The 19,454-nt window shown below is 39.4% G+C and overlaps 1 protein-coding gene across 6 annotated transcripts in view; it reads right to left on the bottom strand.

The window, feature by feature from the left end:
* Positions 1 to 19,454, bottom strand: part of PCMTD1 (protein-L-isoaspartate (D-aspartate) O-methyltransferase domain containing 1) — a 70,071-nt gene that overhangs the window by 31,725 nt on the left and 18,892 nt on the right. For 2 of the 6 annotated variants that reach the window (XM_019712565.2, XM_074318924.1), the window contains 2 exons: positions 17,711 to 17,856; positions 6,033 to 6,463 (listed from right to left, as the gene is read on the bottom strand). The exons of 2 other annotated variants lie outside the window; for them this stretch is intronic. In XM_019712565.2, the coding sequence (XP_019568124.1) occupies positions 6,033 to 6,339 (307 nt within the window). In that variant the 5' untranslated portion in view covers positions 6,340 to 6,463; positions 17,711 to 17,856. The remainder of the gene's footprint in view (positions 1 to 6,032; positions 6,464 to 17,710; positions 17,857 to 19,454) is intronic. 2 more of the 6 variants (XM_074318925.1, XM_019712564.2) reach the window with 1 other exon arrangement.

Here is a 19,454-nt window from a genome sequence, read left to right as displayed (position 1 = left end):
ATTATTTTACACAGAGACAATTTCAGGAAGATTTAGTAATTTTCTGAAATTACAATTGATACTCATTATTTGTGGTAGTTTATGTTCTATAAAGTCCAGCAAAAACTTAATTAGCAAATGCTGAACCATTGTTACTAGGGGAATATGTACATATGTACATATCTGAAATAGAGTATAATCTTAAATCCTAAAACCTCATCCTGGTAGAGTCTATTTTGTTTATTTTACCAAAGAGAAAACGAATTTCAGAAGTGTTGAGTGATTTGCGTGAGGTTGTCCCATTAGTGGGGTCAGAAATGGACCTAAGAGCCAGAGTTTCTTGCACTTCACTGCCCACTGTCTCCATCCTGTGACTATCTCTGTAAAACAGATGAAACAAGAGGGCAGAGCTTCACCTTGTTCCACCCCTGCTAGGGAGACACATGCTCACAGACAGATTCAAACTGTTCACTCCTCTGCACATGTGCACGAATGACCTCGAAATCCCCAGAGTGTTGTTTGAGGGTTACAAATAAATTTTAGCAAGCAGGCAAATCTGCAAATAATATGGGTCGACTATATTTGGTACATGGATGATCCAAGTTGGGGAAAGTTAATCCCTAAGATAAAAACTCAAGATGCACAGAGAACCACCTAAGATTTTTTATGTCACTGAGGGAATTGCCTTATAACTTCTAAGAATAATATGTGGAAATAATAACCAGAAAAAAATACTATGAAGACTCTGTGAATTTTGTAGAACTTACACTATTTCCTAATACTTTTTTATTTACTATTTGTTGCTCTGTACTTATTAGCAGCAATACCCACAAACACAAAGCATCTGGGTATTGACTTTCAGATAGCAGCAATAAAGGAGATGGTTGAGAGTAAGGCTTTCTACTCCACAACCAGAAATAAAGAGCAGAAAAAACCCTATGATACAGAATAGTGGTGGCGACTCAATACAGGATATATAGGCAGAAGAAAACAGACACAAAAGCCTAACCAGGACTAAGAAACAATAGTTTAAACAGTGAGAAACTTTATCAATTTCAGAAAATGTTGAGTAGCCTAAATAAAAGGGTTCTTTTCAAAACAGATTTGTTCAGAGCCCAAAATAAAGCACATATCAAGAACAGCATTTGTAATTCCTAAAAATAAAAAATAAAATTTCCTCCTTTTACCCCACCCGCCAGAAAAGGAGGATAGAGGACAGAGGGAAAACTGAGGATCGGTTTAATGTAGAAAATACAATCTATCTTAAAGAGAACCCTGGAAACTTGCAGAACGTGCTTTGTCTTACCAAAAAGAATGGGGGTGGGGGTGCAGAACGGGAAATCTCCCTGATTCTCTGGCCTGAAGTGACCCAAGAGAGTTTTTTAAAAGAGCATGAAAAAAATATTTGAAAATCATATTTCTGATAAAGGGATTGTATCCAAAATATATAAAGAACATTTACAGTTCAATAACAATACTAACAATTTAATTTAAAAATGGGGGAAAGATTTGAATAATATATAAAGAACACTTACAACTCAATAATAAGAATACTAACAACTTAACTAAAAAATAGGGGAAAGCTCTGGATAGGCATTTCACCAAAGAAGACATAGGAATAACCAAAAAGCACAGGCACAGATGTTCCACATAACTAGTCAGGAGGGAAATGCAAGTTAAAACCAGAAAGAGCTATCACTTTATACCCACTGAGATGGCTATTAAAAAGAAAATAACAAGCATCAGTGAGGATGTGGAAAAACTGGACCCTCATACATTGTTGGTGGGAACATAAAATAGTGCAACCATTTTTAAAAAGTTTGGCAAATTCTTTAAAAATTAAACATAAACTTAACATATAGCCCAATAATTCCACTCCTAGAAATCCACCCAAAAGAAATTAATATGGATGTCCACACAGAAATTTATATATGAATATTCATGGCAGAATCATTCATAGCAGCCAGAAAGTGGTGAATAAACAAAACGTGCTATGCCCTTATAATGGACTATTCTTCAGCCATAAAGAGGAATGAAGTGCCACAATTACGCACTACAGCATGCATGAACCTTGAAAACGTAACACTAAGTGAAAGAAACCATACACAAAAGACCATATATTGTATGCTTGTATTTATAAGAAATGTACAGAAAAGGCCAATCTATAGTAACAGAAAGGAGATGAGTATTGGGCTGGGGAAGAAACAGGGAGTGGATGCAACTGAGCTTGGGGGATCTTTTTGGAATGATGGGAGTGTTCTCAAATTGGATTATAATAATGCTTGCACAACTCTGCAATTTACTAAACTCACTGAATTGAGGGGGGCTAAAATGAAAGAAAACAGGAGTATCTGAAGTCAAAGGCAATACAAGGATAGCTAAATGAGGACCATTTAATGTCCTGCGATAAAGAGAGGAAGAAAAAAGCATAGCGACCAAACATGATGGCATCATATAGCTTAACTAATTAGCCCTTTAGGACAATACAGCAGTTGTTGGTATTTATATATGATGGCAATTTCCCGTTAAGCACACAAGCTTATTGTTTCACCTTAGGAAATAATATTGTAGTGCCGAGCCAGTGGTACACTTACTGTTGGAATGACTCTGGCAATCTATTAACTGAGGAATTAGGCAAGACACTAAGAAAGTCAGTAAGTTGGATAAACCTTGATATTATAGGTTGTATAAGAAACCTACAATTTTTGTATGATGAGTTATGCAAGAAAATGGAAGTGAATCCCTAAGCAAGGACCAGAATGGAGAACCATTCCTACCTGGGGCAGAAAGATTATCAAGAGTAACTTGCCTTCATGGTTCTGATAATGTAACTCAACTCTGCGAGTACAGGAGTTGGAGGCTTCTTTTCTGGTACCCTATTTTTCAATGGGATTCCCCTAGGTATGAGAAGACAGTACTGAGAGGGGAAATCAATTAAATACAAGATTCTTTATGAAAATCCTTAGTTCTCTCAGGGAGACTCTCAGGGAGAAACGAGTACAACAAGAAGAATTTATCTTCAATTTGAAACTAAGCTGTCTAAACAAGGTGATCCATTTTCTAGGTCCTGGGCAAAAATAAATTCCATTTATGAGTAACTGCTTTAAATGTACTTTAATCAAAAGAAATTTCCTGAAGTTAAGATAAATCTAACTTCCTCTCAGTGAACAACAAAAGCTCCCTCAAGATGGTAACCCAACCTCTACAGGTGTGTTTCTGGAGTGGCATGGAAATTCCTCAAAGAATATTTTCCTTATCTGTATCATCAAAGCACAGATGCCCTGCTTTCCCTGCCTCAGCCTGGATTCCTCCAGATTATACTGAGCATGTCCTCAGATGAGAACCACTGCCGATGGTGAGCACCTGTCACACCCATCTTATGACTGGCAGAGAAACATGGCTAGGAGCCATGGTGTTATATTTGTAGTTACTTAATAAAGCGTGAACTTCTGTTAGTAAGTTACGGTGAAGCAACAGAATCAAATCTGATTCACTATACTCAGATAATTATAGGGAGCACGTAAACCTTCTTTGGATCTAGTTCTAAGTGATTTTTATGGATGTATCCTCTCTTCCTTGATTTAAACGTTCTCAAAACAAAAAACAAAAAAAAAGAGGGGCAGGGGAAAAAAGATTAAGCTCCCTCAGCAGCTGGGTAGATCCAAGATTTATTAGCCGTCATCATGCAATCCTAGTTGTACAGACTGTTGTTTCTCCCTTCCCTTCTTCCCCCTACCCCAACCTGTAGGGAATTCTTACGTTTATTTGAGCCAACCTGATGACATGTGCTGGGGCGCAAGATCTCAAATGCTCCCCTCCTTTTCCTTCTTTAAAATGCTTTTATTTTATCTTTCCCACAAAACAACTATTCCCATCGAAAGAGGAGGAACTATGTCTTGGTGTTGACTGTGCAGGATCACACACAGCACACCCAGGAACAATGCCTGGTGCTCACAGTCACACATGGAACACAGACCCAGGACTCCTGCAGCCTGTAACAGGAAGAAAGCATCTAGTGCACTGCGGATCATTTGCACAAGAGTCTGCTTCCCTACACTGCTCTCCGGTGTGGATTAAAGGATTAAAGGACATTCAAGATACAGTGACGGTTGAGGTCACCCTACAGATGCACATGGGCAAAGTAATCTAATCTCTTGAAAACTGACACTAAGAAATGTAGTTTAAGGGAGCAATCTCACTGCTAGCAAGATTGCTAATTATGACCTTCTCCCTGGCCAGAGCTTTGGTTAGACTGACCTCCCTCAGCAAGAGCCGGATGACAGGGTTGGAGAAGTGCAAGACAGGATAACAGGTGCTCTGAGGCTGGCCAGAGATGGTACGAAGCCTGGACTCCAGCCTAAAGTTGCCAGAGCTGGTGAAGAAATGCACTGGTTCAAGGAGGGTAACTCTCACTTTTGAAATTAGCTCTCCCTAGCCCTTGCCCCCCCAACTAAGTTCCTTTGATTTGGAAACTGTCTGAAAACCTACAGATTCCTTTTTCAAAGAAGCACTAGTGATAGAAGTGATAGATGCCTAGGGTTCCCAATCTGTTGAGAAATTCCTGTCTCCTGACAGCAGGAGAACCAAATCTAAATATAACCTGCTAAATATCTTTCTTGGTAAAAAATAATAATTTGTTACCAGTTTTGAGTAGTTATTACATATCAGGAACTGACTCACTTGTGAGAGAAAAGTGTTTTCTTTTTTTTTAACAAAATAGATTGCAGGTTCCACAATTAGGGGAGAAAGTAAGACGCCAGTGTGTAGGAGAGAAAATTTCAAGACTAAAAATGCCTTAAATGTCATATGTGACCACATATTTACTGTCCAAACTGGGACACTTTGGGAGAGAAAAGGACGTATTAATACTGATGCTAGGACTATAGGGATAAACTAGGACTGTTCCAGCACAATGGGACATAATTATCCTACTATAGTCACTTCTCTATTTAAAATCTTTCAGTGATTCCCCATCACTTAGGAGTAAATTTTAAGCCAGTTTCATCTCTACAACTTGGGCATATATCTTAACTATAGTATCACATTGGATGAGAACTGCTGGTTTTTGTCTCTCTGCCCCCACCAGTCTGTGAACTTAAGGGCAAGAATCTATGTTATGGGTCTTAATGCTCTCCCTTAACGCTTGCCACACGGCAGCACTCAGTAAATCAGTCAATACTAAGTGGCTTAGTGAAATTCATGGTTGTTCATCCTCCATCCAACATCATGTCTTACAGATTTTCCTTCAGCCATGCTTTTTCCATTCATATTCCATGTTCTCCAGCTGTTACTTCCTCGTTATGTGACTTTAGGTTTAATCTCTCTATGCCTTGGTTTAACTCACCTATACATATGGGAATCATAACACTTTGTACTTCATAGGATCCTTAGCAACGTTAAATGAGTTACTCTATATTAAAGTGCTTTAAATAATGCCTAGCCCTTGTAGTAATCACCCAGTAAGCTTCTCAAAGGCTTTGTCCCTCTTGATCACTGCTATATACTCACACCAGAAATAATGCCTGGCAGGACAAACAATAAGTATGCTGAAAGTTTAATGACATATACTTCTCTCTTCTGTTTTTTTTTCTTTCAACCCTTTGCTTTGCCCCACCAGTGCCACATCCTCTGCATCCCACATACTCCTGTATCTTTAACAAAAACCTGGCAGCATTCCCTTTAAAACGGGACACTGATAACTATCAAATTCTATGCCAGCAGTTAGAATACTTTACCTGAAACATATTATACTCCTGAGTCTCCTGCCTACCAGCTGTTCAATTTTAAGTACACACAATGACTGGGGGCTGGAAAATAGTTCCAAGAGCCTTTTAAGTCTAGGATTGAATGCAGAAGGCAACTATCACGCTCAGAGCTGAGAATAAGAAAAGATGACTACTACCTTGTGTTTCCATTTAAGTAAGGAAGGCAACTACTTTGAGTATATACATTCAAACATATACTGTACACAAAATTACAACTGCTGTAAATCATAAACAGTAATACAAACTCAGCTTACTTTTTAAAAAAGAATTTTACAAAAATAAAATTACCTAAAATTAAGCCCACCATTGTACTTAAATATCCGGTTCCACTTCCCAGGTTAAGAAAAGACAATCCTGGTTGAAGTTTCAATGCTTCCATAACTTCAGAATAAATGCAAGGTGCTGACAAGTGTATGTTCCCATGCTTCCAGGCTAAGTCTTTGTAAGCATTGTCTCGGTAGCCTTCCAAATAGTAATCTCCGCGATCAATCGCTCTGAAGGCTTGTTCCACTCTTTCAGTGCGGATATACTGAGCTTCTTTTAAGTTATCAATTAAGTCATCATTATCTTCCCCAGCACTCACAGCTCCTCCCATGATAGTATTCAAATCAAATCATAAATTTTAAAATGCAATAAAATTAGAAGAAATGGCTTCCAATAATGTAGTATGGTTTGTTTTCGTTTTAATATTGCACTTGATTTCCAAAAATAAATTAATCCTGAAAGGGAAGAATAAAAATAAACAGATTTAAATTAATACCCAAAAAGAAAGTAATTCCAGTTTATCAAATATGTAATAGTCATTATAACTAACTACCATTTATTTCTAAAGGACATATAGCGTTAAATATATTATTTTAATTATTCTTATAACAACCACAAAGGCAGCTTAAGTATGATCGCATTGGTACAGATGGGAAATCTGGAACAGAAAAGTTAAGTCACCTCATACTGTAAGGCCCAATATGGTAGCCACTAGTCACATGTTGTCTACCTAGGCATAAATTAATTAAAATGCAATTTAATATTCAATTAGTTATACTTGTCATATTTCAAGTGCTTAGTAGCTACATCTGGCCAGGAGCTGTGTGCTGCTCTAGAAAGTAACACTGCTGGGATATAGTCCCAGGTCTTTCAGACTCCAGGAACCATGCTCTTAATCACCACGCCATTTGGCCTTCATAGAGTATGGTAAATCTAGTCTAATATGCATGGAATGCTTCATTGATTTAAAAATCCTCAACTTAAAAATTTGCTAACAATTCCTAAATGTATCACATAAATTCAAAATGTGAACACAAAGAATAACATATTATCCAAACACTGATTACAAACTGTAAAAATGAAAACAGACACACATTTCTTAAGTGTATGTGTATAAAAATTGTTTTGTTTGGGAAACCTTGTGCTAAGATCACAAATTTTATTAACAACTTTAATAGTTTAAGCACTTACAACACATATTACACACACACACACACACACAAACTTCTTTAACAAGTCAAATTCAGCATCTTTGAATGGAAACGTAAATGTACCTTGATAAACAAAAATGTCAATATATAATACTGAATACACAATTTAAGCTCCATTCAACTATAGTTAATAAGTAAATGCATACACCAATTTCTGAATTTATCAGGAAAGAGGGAAAGCCAAAAACAAAGATTATGACAACCAACTCTGCTAAGTAAGGCTGCACCCGCAAGCAAGCCATCAGGTCTCAAGCTTTGTCAGGATTCTCAGCTCCCTGGTACCAAGCTGCTACAAAACTACTGGGCAGCTTCTCATCAGTCTGTCCCAGTGCCTGTCTCTGCATCACCTTTGCTCTTTTCCTAAGATCTCTTCAAACTTTCTAAGAGTAGAAGAAATACTGTAAATTCACATCACTCTACTATTTAACTTACTCAAACTCACATAAACTTGGCTGGCTCCAATAGCCCCCACAACCACAAAAAGAAATAATTTTAAAAGTACAAGGGTTTACAGCACCATTTTCCTCCACAAGTATTATTTCGTAACCTGTAATGCATAGGAGATACCAATCTGCTATTCCTTCAATGGGTCTTAGTTTTGGCTCAAGAATCTCAACGGGTGGAGTGCAATACTGGCATTTAAAGTTTTTTTAAATGACATGGCCTGTAAGTACAGGTGAACTTTTTTATCTAGTACTCAAAGAATGAATGCCTTCCCAATATGAAAGAAAAAATGGCTACAATAGATTGGTAAATAGTTCCTGTCAGTTTCTAGTGTGGCACATGCCTGAGGATTTTATGAGTAATTCTGACTATGCATAGACATTTAACAAACGGCTCTACTGGAAATGCCATAATTTAGACGTCTGAAAAATTATCTCCCTATTTGGTTCTAGGGCTGAAGAATGACCTTAGCCTTCTAAGGTCCAACTGAATTCAAACCTATCCAAAATCATCACAGCAAAACAAACAACACTGACTTTACTGCACAGACGCTTGGTGAGAAATGAAAGCGGAAGAATCAAGCAAACAAGAACTACTACAACCACTTGCTGACAGACACTGTACTAAGCATTTTCTGTAGATTATCTCATTAAAAACTACAATAAGTCTACAAGGAAGGCATTTGCATGCCCCTTTCAAGTGAGAAACCATCTGTAAAGGGATGGAGTGCTGTAATGCATTTGACCGACCATTGCTACCGGAGCCCAGAGGGACCCAAAGTGGGAACTGAATCCAGGGATCAAGGAAAGTCTTTTAAAGGCATGATTTGTATGATACTGTTAAAGGAGTAAGGGAATTAAAGGCTGAGGAAGCAACTGATACTAAAGCAAGAGAGCAGATGATACTTTTGAGAAATGACATGCAGTTGGATACTTTGCAGCACTCTAAGACCTTTATCCAATAGTCAGTGATTTGTGTGTGTGGGTATTTGAGAGTCTGATCATTTTTATGGCCCCTCTCTCTATTAAAACAATGAACAAATCAGAAGTCTTGCATACAATTTCAGAAGGTTCCTGAGTTCCTACAGATCCATGATTCACTCTAATTTAAGAACATGTATGTAGGGGCAGAGCCCCAGAAAGTAGTTTCCAGGCTCTCAGCCTCACATAGACAGGTGCTGGCTCAGGTAGTAAATGGCCATCAACTGTGATTGCATGGCCATCAGCTGTGGCTAGTTGGCCGTCAGCTGTAACCAGTGAGCCATTAGCCACTAATATAACTGCTGTGGCTACGCTAGCGAAAAAAGGAAGAATGGGGGCTAGCAAGAAGATGGCGGCTGGGCTGGCAAGCGTGGATGGCAGTTTGCGGACAGTGTGGATCCAGCCTCCAGTGAGAGTATAGTGCCGCCAGAGAGAATATAGTGGTATGACTCCCCTACCTATGGCTCCATGGGTGTTCCTTTTTGGCCTCACCATATCCTGCATTCTTGTATGGGGAGCAGGAGCAGAGACCCCACAGGCCTCCCGGCACGACAAATGGCGCAGAGAGCAGGGTATGGTGTCGGCTGAAACTCTCCAGAATGTACTGGAGCAGTTTACACGTATAAAAGCTCAGCTTCGTAAGTAGGGTATGGTGCCAGCCAAAGCTCTCCAAAGGACGGTGGAGCAGTTTGTGCGTGTGAACACCCAGTCTGAAGAAGACCAGGAGGAGCAGCTGCCGGAGAGCTGGACCCCCGTGGAGGGGTGGGAGGACCTTGGACGGTTCTCCCACCAGCACAGGAAAAGCCATGCAGCTGCTGCAGAGATGGAGCCCTGTGGAGAGGTGGAAAGAAGTGGACAGTTCCCCAACCAGCACAGGCCAGAGAAAGCGAAGGTCGTTGCAGCCCTGTGGGCCGGGGAAGTTCCTGCTCAGGCAGCCCGGATGCGGGACTTGTCCCAGGAGGAAAGGCTTGCTGAGTCCTCCATGGGAGATGAGGGTGAGGTCAAGGTCGTCCCTCACCCCCAGGACAGCCCTGGAGAATTACTATGGACTATGGGGAATTGCCTTCCATCCCTAATTTAATGGACCGCTTGACTGTTTGTTTGGGAACATACCACCATGTAGTGGAACTGGGGATATTTGCTTTTGTGTCTTGACTGGCCGCCATTGAGAATATGTAAGCACCTTGATTGTGAGTCGCTGTTGTTCTAGCAGGGTACCCTGAGAGCCCTGGCTGAGTCCAGGAAGTCGGGCTGTTCCAGAGAGAGTGGCAGTGCCCTGAGAAACCCTGGCTGTGTCAGGGAAGACAGGTGGTACCCTAACAAGTCCAGGAAGTCTGGCCGTGCCCAGAAGTACTGGTGGTGCCCTGAGAGAGCCCTGGCTGTGTCCGGGGAAACTAGTGGTACCCTAAGAAGTCCAGGAAGTCTGGCTGTGCCAGAAGCACTGGTGGTGCCCTGAGAAACCCTGGCTGTGCCCAGAGAGCCAGCTATGTCCAGGATATCGCATTCACCTCCAGGCTCCTCGCACAGGGCCCCTCGCGGAAGACGCTTGTCGCGTAGACCAATGAGGGATTTGAGGTACAGGGAGGTTGAGTACTTATTCAAGTTCACATAGCTAATAAATGGTAGAGCCAGGATTTGAATCTAGCCCATGCTCTGGATCAGTGTCTCTCAAACTTGAACACGCTTATAATCACCTGGGAAATTTGTTTAAAAAGCAGATTCTGATGGAGTGGGTCTGAGATGGGAACGGAAATTCAGCACATTTAACAAACTCCCAAGTGAAGCAGATGCTTCTGGTCTTAGGAACACGTTTGAATAGCAAGGATCCCCTACACACGGGTTCTCAACTTGGTTACTTATTAGAATCACCTGGACAGATTCTTAAAACTAGTGAGACTCATGTCGCACCCAAAACTAGTTCAAGCAGAATCTTTGGGTTTGGGATCTGGGCAGGGAAGAAACTGGAGGTGGAGATGGAGTATTAAAACAAGGTCATCCCTTACCCCCAGGACAGCCCTGGTGAATGACTATGGACTATGGAGAATTGCCTTCCATCCCTAATTTAATGGACAGCTTGACTGTTTGGGAACAGACCACCATGTAGTGGAACTGGGGGATATTTGGTTTTGTGTCTTGACTGGCCACCATTGAGAATATGTAAGCACCTTGATTGTGAGTCGCTGTTGTTCCAGCAGGGTACCCTGAGAGGCCCAGAGAGAGTGGCAGTGCCCTGAGAGCCCTGGCTGTGCCCAGGAAGTCTGGTTGTGCCCAGAGAGAGTGGCAGTGCCCTGAGAGCCCTGGCTGAGTCCAGGAAGTCTGGCTGAGCCCTGAGATGCCCTGGCTGTGCCCAGGAAGTCGGGTTATTCCCAGAGAGAGTGGCAGTGCCCTGAGAGCCCTGGCTGTGTCCAGGAAGTGTGGCTGTGCCCACAGAGAGTGGCAGTGCCCTGAGAGCCCTGGCTGTGTCCAGAAAGTGTGGCTGTGCCCACAGAGAGTGGCAGTGCCCTGAGAGCCCTGGCTGTGCCCAGGAAGTCGGGCTGTTCCCAGAGAGAGTGGCAGTGCCCTGAGAGCCTTGGCTGAGTCCAGGAAGTCGGGCTGTTCCCAGAGAGAGTGGCAGTGCCCTGAGAAATCCTAGCTGTGCCCGGGGAAACTAGTGGTACCCTAAGAAGTCCAGGAAGTCTGGCCGTGCCCAGAAGTACTGGTGGTGCCCTGAGAAACCCTGGCTGTGCCCAGAGAGCCTGGCTGTGTCCAGGATATTGCATTCACCTCCAGGCTCCTCGCACAGGGCCCCTCGCGGAAGACGCTTGTCACGTAGATTGTGAGGCGAGAGCCTGTAGGGGTGGAGTGTGGGGGCAGAGCCCAGAAAGTAGTTTCCAGGCTCTCAGCCTCACATAGACAGGTGCTGGCTCAGGTAGTAAATGGCCATCAACTGTGATTGCATGGCCATCAGCTGTGGCTAGTTGGCCGTCAGCTGTAACCAGTGAGCCATTAGCCACTAATATAACTGCTGTGGCTACGCTAGCGAAAAAAGGAAGAATGGGGGCTAGCAAGAAGATGGCGGCTGGGCTGGCAAGCGTGGATGGCAGTTTGCGGACAGTGTGGATCCAGCCTCCAGTGAGAGTATAGTGCCGCCAGAGAGAATATAGTGGTATGACTCCCCTACCTATGGCTCCATGGGTGTTCCTTTTTGGCCTCACCATATCCTGTGTTCTTGTATGGGGAGCGGGAGCAGAGACCCCGCAGGCCTCCCGGCATGACAACGTACTATAGGCAACCGTGAGTCAATTACAGATATTAACAAGAGAGGGACAATTCCATTTCCATTTTAGAAAGTGCAGTGTAATCTGTGTTTCAGACCTACTGCAACAGATCTGAGACCAGATGCTCAGAAGCTAGAAAAAAACCAGTACCTTGTCAACAAGGACCAGTTAAAAAATATGAAACCAGATTTCCCAAACTCCTTCCTCTCTGGTCTGACTGGAAAGGCAAACAGATCTGAAAAGAAAACCGTAAGGATATCCAGGTGGGAGGTGGTCAGGAAAGGTTTCCTGGAATAGGCGGTACAATCTGCTACAACGCATGTTTAACATGATTAGCACATACATTTGGAATACAGGGTAATGATGTGGAGGTAATGAGGAACTTGGGGTGGTTCACAATACCTGTTCATGGTTTGAGTAAAAGAAGGTACAAGCTTCCACATATTACAGAGATACTTCAGCAGTTTATGAAGACTTTAAGCAAAAAGTTGAAAATTCTACATATAAGGCAATGAGATGCTGGTACAGTGTGTTTAAGTGATCTGGAGAAGCTGTGAATGCAGATGAAAAAAATTGCTAAGACATTTTCCCTGAATTCAAACAGACTAATAAAAGCTATATACATGTACAGATTTTTTAATTTTAATAAAAATGGTACCATATGCAAATAAAATTATATCTATAAGCAAACTGTATTCCAGAGCCTAAACCTCAAATTAGAAAGAGGAAACCTAGGATTTAAGGCTGTAAAGGACTGTGATGCTAGGTACAAATCAGAGTAGAAATTTATTTAGTTGTACTAAAAATTTCATTAGGACGGCTATTGTTTTTGCTGGTAAACTGGTTTACACAGTAGTACAGGCTTTGAGTGCTACTTTCCCCACAAGCCCTGCTTTTTTGCAAAACATTAGTGGTTTTCAGATGTTATAGAAAAACCCAGTACTTGACCCCATAGACCCTTTAAAGGATCTTAGGAGGCCTCGGGGACCCCAGGCAACATCTGTAGAACAGCTAGCAGAAACAATTACAAAATCAGATGAGTAAGGCCATGACAGAATTATACAAGGGGTACCTAGCCCAGACTTGTTGGAGGGGAGTGGGGATGAAAGGACTGAGAGACTTTCCTAGAGAAAATGAAGCCTCGGTAAGTACAGAACGTAGAAGGAAGGAAAGGTGTTCAGGGATGTAGAAACAACAAGGAGGAAGAGGCAACATGCTCACTCAAAGCACTACAACAGTGCCTGAGTTGCAGCACAGGATAGAAAGTCATGCCTGATGAGGTCAGAAGAATGAAGAGGAGCCAGGTAGGCTCACAGGCCACACACACATTGAGTTTTGACTCACTCCTGCAGACACTGGGAGCAAGGGAAGGCTTTTAGAGCCCGAGAGGTATACTGTGAAGATTAATTTTAAAATTAAGGAAAAACCAAAACTGTAGAAGAAAGGAACTATAATTACATTATTTAGTTGAGGGGGCAGGGCACGCAACTGCTTTCCATTTGAATAGTCATTTAACCACACTGGGAGGATGAGATGGGAAGATGTAAATACAGATGTGGGAATTAACACCTCATCTATAACAACAGAAAATAAATGCTGTTGAAAATTAATGAATAGAAAAAGAGCAGTAGAAGCATCTTAGCAATGTGGAGGTAACTTCTTTATGAAATAGCTAAATGCACTAAGTTCCCTCTGGAGTGTGGGCCACAGGTTGGAAACAGGTGAATTGTCTTCAAGGCTTGTGGTATCCCTTAACTTTCTAAAATGTGTGCATGCATTATTTGAACAAAATTGACAAATAAAAGTAAAAATAAAAGTTATATATACTACCGTAGATGATGTACAATAAAGACACATGGAATACAATTTCCTAAGGAATAAAAATACATTTAACAATATTTCTATAGTAGAAAAATCAAGGAACAAAAAAAAGATAATACAAATACACTACAGAGCTTCAAAGATGTCATTTTACCATATCCGTTGTCCTTAAATTGTGGGGAAAATTAATAAATTTATTTTCATAATATTCACTGATTCAATTATAAAAGTAGTATGTGCATTTGTAGGAAATTTGAAAACCAAGTAAAATAAATAAAAATTATTCATAATCCTAACAGAGAACGACTGTTATATACTTTCTAAGCATTTACATGCTTTTTTAAATCACAATATTGACATTACACTGTCTATATTATTTCAGACTTTCACTTTATGTGTCTTAAGCATTTCTTCATACATCAAAAATTTTCCAAAATCTGGAGGCATGATATCCTACCACATGGATGTAACCAGTCCCCTGACTGTTGGATTTGGATTATAGTCAATGCACATACCAGAAGTTTGCAAAAAGTTTGAATACTTTGACAATTGAACAATAATCCTCTAACTCTGAAATACACTTTACTTTTTATGAGAATAAAGCAAACAGTTATTTTAAAAGCCATCATAACATCAAGTCACGGAAATGTTTGCCATTTGTGAATTCTGAGATAATTCCATATCAATCACAGAAAAGTGCCAAATATACATCAAGAGACCAAGGTATAGCCTTGGTCCCAATGATAACTTTGTTGTGTGGCTCTGGGCAACTCTCCAGAATGTCATTTCCAACCCTGTGAAATGAAGAAAGAAGCGAAATTCTGATTCCTAATGTTCCCCAGAGCTCTAATTTCCCTGCTATTTCAGCATCAGTAGAACCCATGCAGCTGAATTTTAGTTATCTAGGACTGGCTGCCCATGCTTTGGCATTTCTGTTATATCAGCCACAACTTTTTTTTATCCCACTTCTGCCATTTTCTCTAACATAGAAAAGAAAAACCATTTAAAGGTGTTCAAGTCCTGCATTAAGCAATAAAACCAAAATTAAGGAATCTGAGAAAAAAAAAAGGTAAAGGCAGAATAAGAAAAAGTGTCAGAACAAACAGCTTAAGCAGTTATGTCTGCCTGAGAAGAAGTTGTCATATTTACTCACAGAACAAAATTTCACTCCCTGAAATTTTCTCTCTAGTATGTGTTTGGAGTGAGGGGCCAAAGGACATAATCACATAAGCTCACCTGAAATGACGTGCCAAGTGTTTCAAAAGTTGCTTGCTATTCTTTGAAAACGAGATGTGTGGCTTTAATGTATTTAGTTTAGGGGAAGAACTACTGAAGGCCCAGTTCAGTATTATGGTGACTTACAGGCAGCTTAGGGATGTTTCATGGAAGGTAAAAGACAAGTCAAAGGAGGTGGGATGCAGACAGATGGCAGACAGATGTCGCAGAGTGGAAAGAGAACAGAATGAATGCTGACACATTTTTCAACCCTCCTAGCAACCAGTGGCAAGCAGCCAATTGCTCCTTGCTGCTCCTTTCTCTGCAAAGGTGAGGACAAGCTCACCCAGCGTTGCAGGGAAGAAACTAGTGATTCCAAGGAGAACACACCATTTGACGGCATGAACAAAGGATCTTTCTTCCTGATGCCCTCAAAGATCTTGTCATGGGAGTCATGGACCAAGGCTGCTTTGAGTACATAAGGAACTAGAGGGGAAATTATTTTCTTAATGATAACAAATACATATGATGAAATATAAACACAGCTGACACTTGAACAATATGGGGTTTTAGGGGCACTGCCCCCCACCCTCCTAGCTCCCACACAGTTGAAAATCTATGTATAACTTTGACTTCCAAAAAACTTAATTACTAATAATAGCCTACTGTTGACCATAATCCTTACCAATGACTCAATCAAGACATATTTTGTATGTTATATGTATTGTGTACTGTATTCTTACACTAAGGTAAGCTAAAGAAAAAAAATGTTATGAAGAAAATCAGAGAAAATGTATTTATAGTACTGTACGTATTTATTGAAAAACATCCACATATCAGTGGACCCACACACTTCAAACCCATTTTGTTCAACTATACAGAATAATAAAACAAAAGGAAATAGGCTAAGATTCACTACTCACAGGCCCAAAGATGCCAAAACCATCTAATTAACTCTACATCCAATGCTAAATATAAACCTTTTTTAAGTAATGATAACACATACATGCAATTTCCTACATACCTGTTATACCACGCACTGGGCTCTAATTCTTCACCATACCTCTATGAAAAAGCACTAACCTCATTTTACTGATATGACTAAGGTTCACCGAGACTGCAAGACAAGCTCACAGCTCGTGAGTAGCTGAGCCACAACTCATGTCAAATTTGTCAAGCCATGAAACCATCCTGCAACAACAATTTCCACAGAGGCTGCTGGCCCGTAATTCAAAAGTAAGTGTTTCATTCTCTGAGTTGAAAAAAATGTTCAATTTAGATCTCTTTTCCTCTCTCTCAACCTCTTATTTATTTCTTCTTTTTCTCCCCTTTTAGTACTCTGGGTTCCAAAGACAGAATAGAATAGTGGGAAATAAAGCATCTGATGTCATTTACCACTGTGCGCCCTAAATTTGTGAAGAGGATATAGTGCACTGCATAAAAAGCTTCCAAATACACAAAGTGAAATAGTTCACTTGCTTTCACTTCTATGACCAAAAAAAAGGCGTATTTGAAAGTTTCATTTTTAAACACAAAAGACCAAAAAAGGAAAACAAATAAGTACCAGTTTTGAAATCCAGTGAAGTTATCACCTAGTGACCTCCTTAAGACAGAACTACAGAATGAAAATGTAAACACTGAAGTTAGAGGTGTCAAGAAGAAACAGTGTCTACAGAAGACGAAAGGCAGAATACACACATTCACAAGTAAGTTGACTGAAACAGAGGTTAATGAGAAAAGAACAGTGCAATGTCTTCTGTCATGCTCTAGGGCCATAAACTAGACTGAGAGGCCTAAATTAGGACCAGAGTTGCCCTTCTGCGCTCACTTAGCTGGACGCAGGCAGCAGTCAGGGAAACTCTTTGGTAGTTACTACCTAACTTTTGCCTGTGCTAATTTTTTTTTTTTTTTAAGCGGGGCTTATTTTACTTAAAAAAATAAAAATAAATGTGTGAGTTCACAAAGCAAAATATTCAAATAAAAAATTTAAAATATTCCAAAGCAAAATTATACAATTTGAGAATTACTCATCAGTTCAGATGATGTGTCTATCCTCTTCTACTAGTATGTAATGTCATAAAGTAAACTAAATCATGAGCTCACACCAAAGATATTCTTTCTATATATTATCATACAATGAAACACAAAGATTGGCCTTGATGCACTATATGATTTTGAACAAGTTGCTATCTTTCCTAGCTTTGTTTGTTTCACCTAGAAGGTCACAAAATTCAATTATCTTGAGGGCACCTTTAAAAACTTTCAAAAAGTCTAAGTGCATTTATCATTTTATCTATGGACAGACACTAGTAAAAAGCTGCATTAAAAATATCTAGTTATATATCATTCTTAATTTTTCAAAGTGCTTCAATCCCAACTCACATAATTTCATAATTACCCTAGGGTGTTTTCACAGGACAGGTGGTATTCCCTGTACCATTCAAATGAAGAAAAAAAGACTGAGAAACAGTAAATTATTTGTTCTTTCCCATATAACACAGAGATATTTGGACTTATTCATAGATCTTATGTCATGCACTACAAGGCATATTCACTTACCAGAAACAGGAAAACACAACCAGAAATGTCAGTCAGAGACCCCTGAGAAATGAACACTCACACAACAGATACTATTCACTTTATTCATTGGGATAATTTTTATCCTCATTTTTACTCATGACCCATAGAAAGTTTAAGTTCCTAAAAATGAATTGTTATCATAAGATCATAATACGTAATTTTATTGGCTGTAAAGTAAGTGCCAGGACGCTCACCTTAAGTTTAAATGTTATCAGTAGTTCCTTGAGTCAATGAAACTCATTTAGAGAAAACAGTCCAAATTGAGTAACCAAAAGGCTGGTGAAAGCTTTTTAAACTGAAACTCAGTACATCTCTCCAGGCTGCATTCAACACTTCTTCACTATTGGCCCAGCAAAAGAGTAGGACACAGCACAATTAATACAGAATGTCAATAAATGGCTTCAGTTCCCAGAGTCTTTGTTCAAGGAAATTAGTCTCTTAAATGGATAGTGTATTTTCAGACAAATAGTTAAAAATTACTTTGAATTTGGCTAAAATGAATTCATAGAACTAAAGACTTTTAATAACATAAGGAATTATTTCATGCTAATTAGATTGGTTTTCAAAGTATAAACAAAAGCCAAATTATGTGAGTAAAATTATGTTTATTAACAGTATACTTTAAAGTACTAAATGTTCTGTCAACAAAGTTACTCAAAGCAATTAGTATTATCTTACATTTGGATATTTTAATTGTCTTTCACAAAAAGACTTCATCTGATGATTTCCTCATTCAATAAATAAAAACTGATTATTTATGACTTGGGAACCATGAGAGGCATGGAGGATTCAGAGACCATAATCCAGAAGCTAAACTCAATTTAAAGAGCTTTCTTATGAGGTAAGAATTGCAGAAGAGCGAAGAGCTCACTACATTTCACAGATAAAGAATTGAACCCCAGCAGTTGCCTTGTCCAAGACGACACAAGTTGGAAAGAAATTCAAGTTTTGCAAGTCATTACACAAGAGTAAATCTATTCCAATAGTATGACATATGAATATAAGTGCAAACAAATCTAATCTACTCCTTTGTTTAGATTTCTTCAAAGTAAATGCACATAATGCTTCTTTTTAAAAAAATTAAATTCTTCTTAATATCAATATTTTAGTTGATAGGAAATAATATTATATTACTGAAACCTAACTTAAGACACCTTGGTGGAGACTGTAGGGAAGAAACTACCAAAAGTTAAACTATTTCATTAAACATAAGAATAAAGTCAGATAGCTAAAGTCATTGTTTTCCTATTCGACTATTTTATTTTTATTCCAGGTAAGTTATTCACTTTCTTCACAGGAAAGTTTATGAATTGTTATCAACCTCCAGACAAAAATATATCTAGACTGAGTCACAACACTCAGCAATGTAAAACTTTGGTCAGAAGTCAACAGGATTTGTATCAATAGGAATATAACTTAATTTTACTTCATTCATGTGCTATTCTTAGAAGAATCATTTGTAGAACGAATATTAGTATATCAAGTTATAATTTCATATCAAGTTGTACGTCCCTTATGAGTCATATTCTAACACAGTTCTCTTTCAACATAAACAAAAATTATACTTAAATAAAGGATCATATAATACACTGTGGGTTTTATGTTGGAACCCTAATCCTACAACTTCTTAGCTATGTGATCTCAGGAAACATAATTTACCTCTCTAGGCCTTAGCTGGTACTTTTCCTTATTTATGAAACCCTAGAAGATAATGATTTTTAAAAAATAACTCTTGTTGGAAAAGGTATAGGAAAACATTTGTATTTCGTATTACATTTTTCCTATCTATCAATAATAATCTCCCCAGTCCCCATACTGAGGACACTGCAGTATCAACTCCTCCGTTTTTAGAGGGGACTCGGGCATACCAATTGCGATCTTCCCTACTCCCCTTATTCTACAATCACTTCTTACATTTAACATGCTCATTCTTTTTCT

The sequence above is a fragment of the Rhinolophus sinicus genome, linkage group LG14, assembly GCF_036562045.2.
Source record: "Rhinolophus sinicus isolate RSC01 linkage group LG14, ASM3656204v1, whole genome shotgun sequence".
Classification (NCBI taxonomy): domain Eukaryota; kingdom Metazoa; phylum Chordata; class Mammalia; order Chiroptera; family Rhinolophidae; genus Rhinolophus; species Rhinolophus sinicus.
This window is presented reverse-complemented; position numbering and strand designations above follow the sequence as displayed.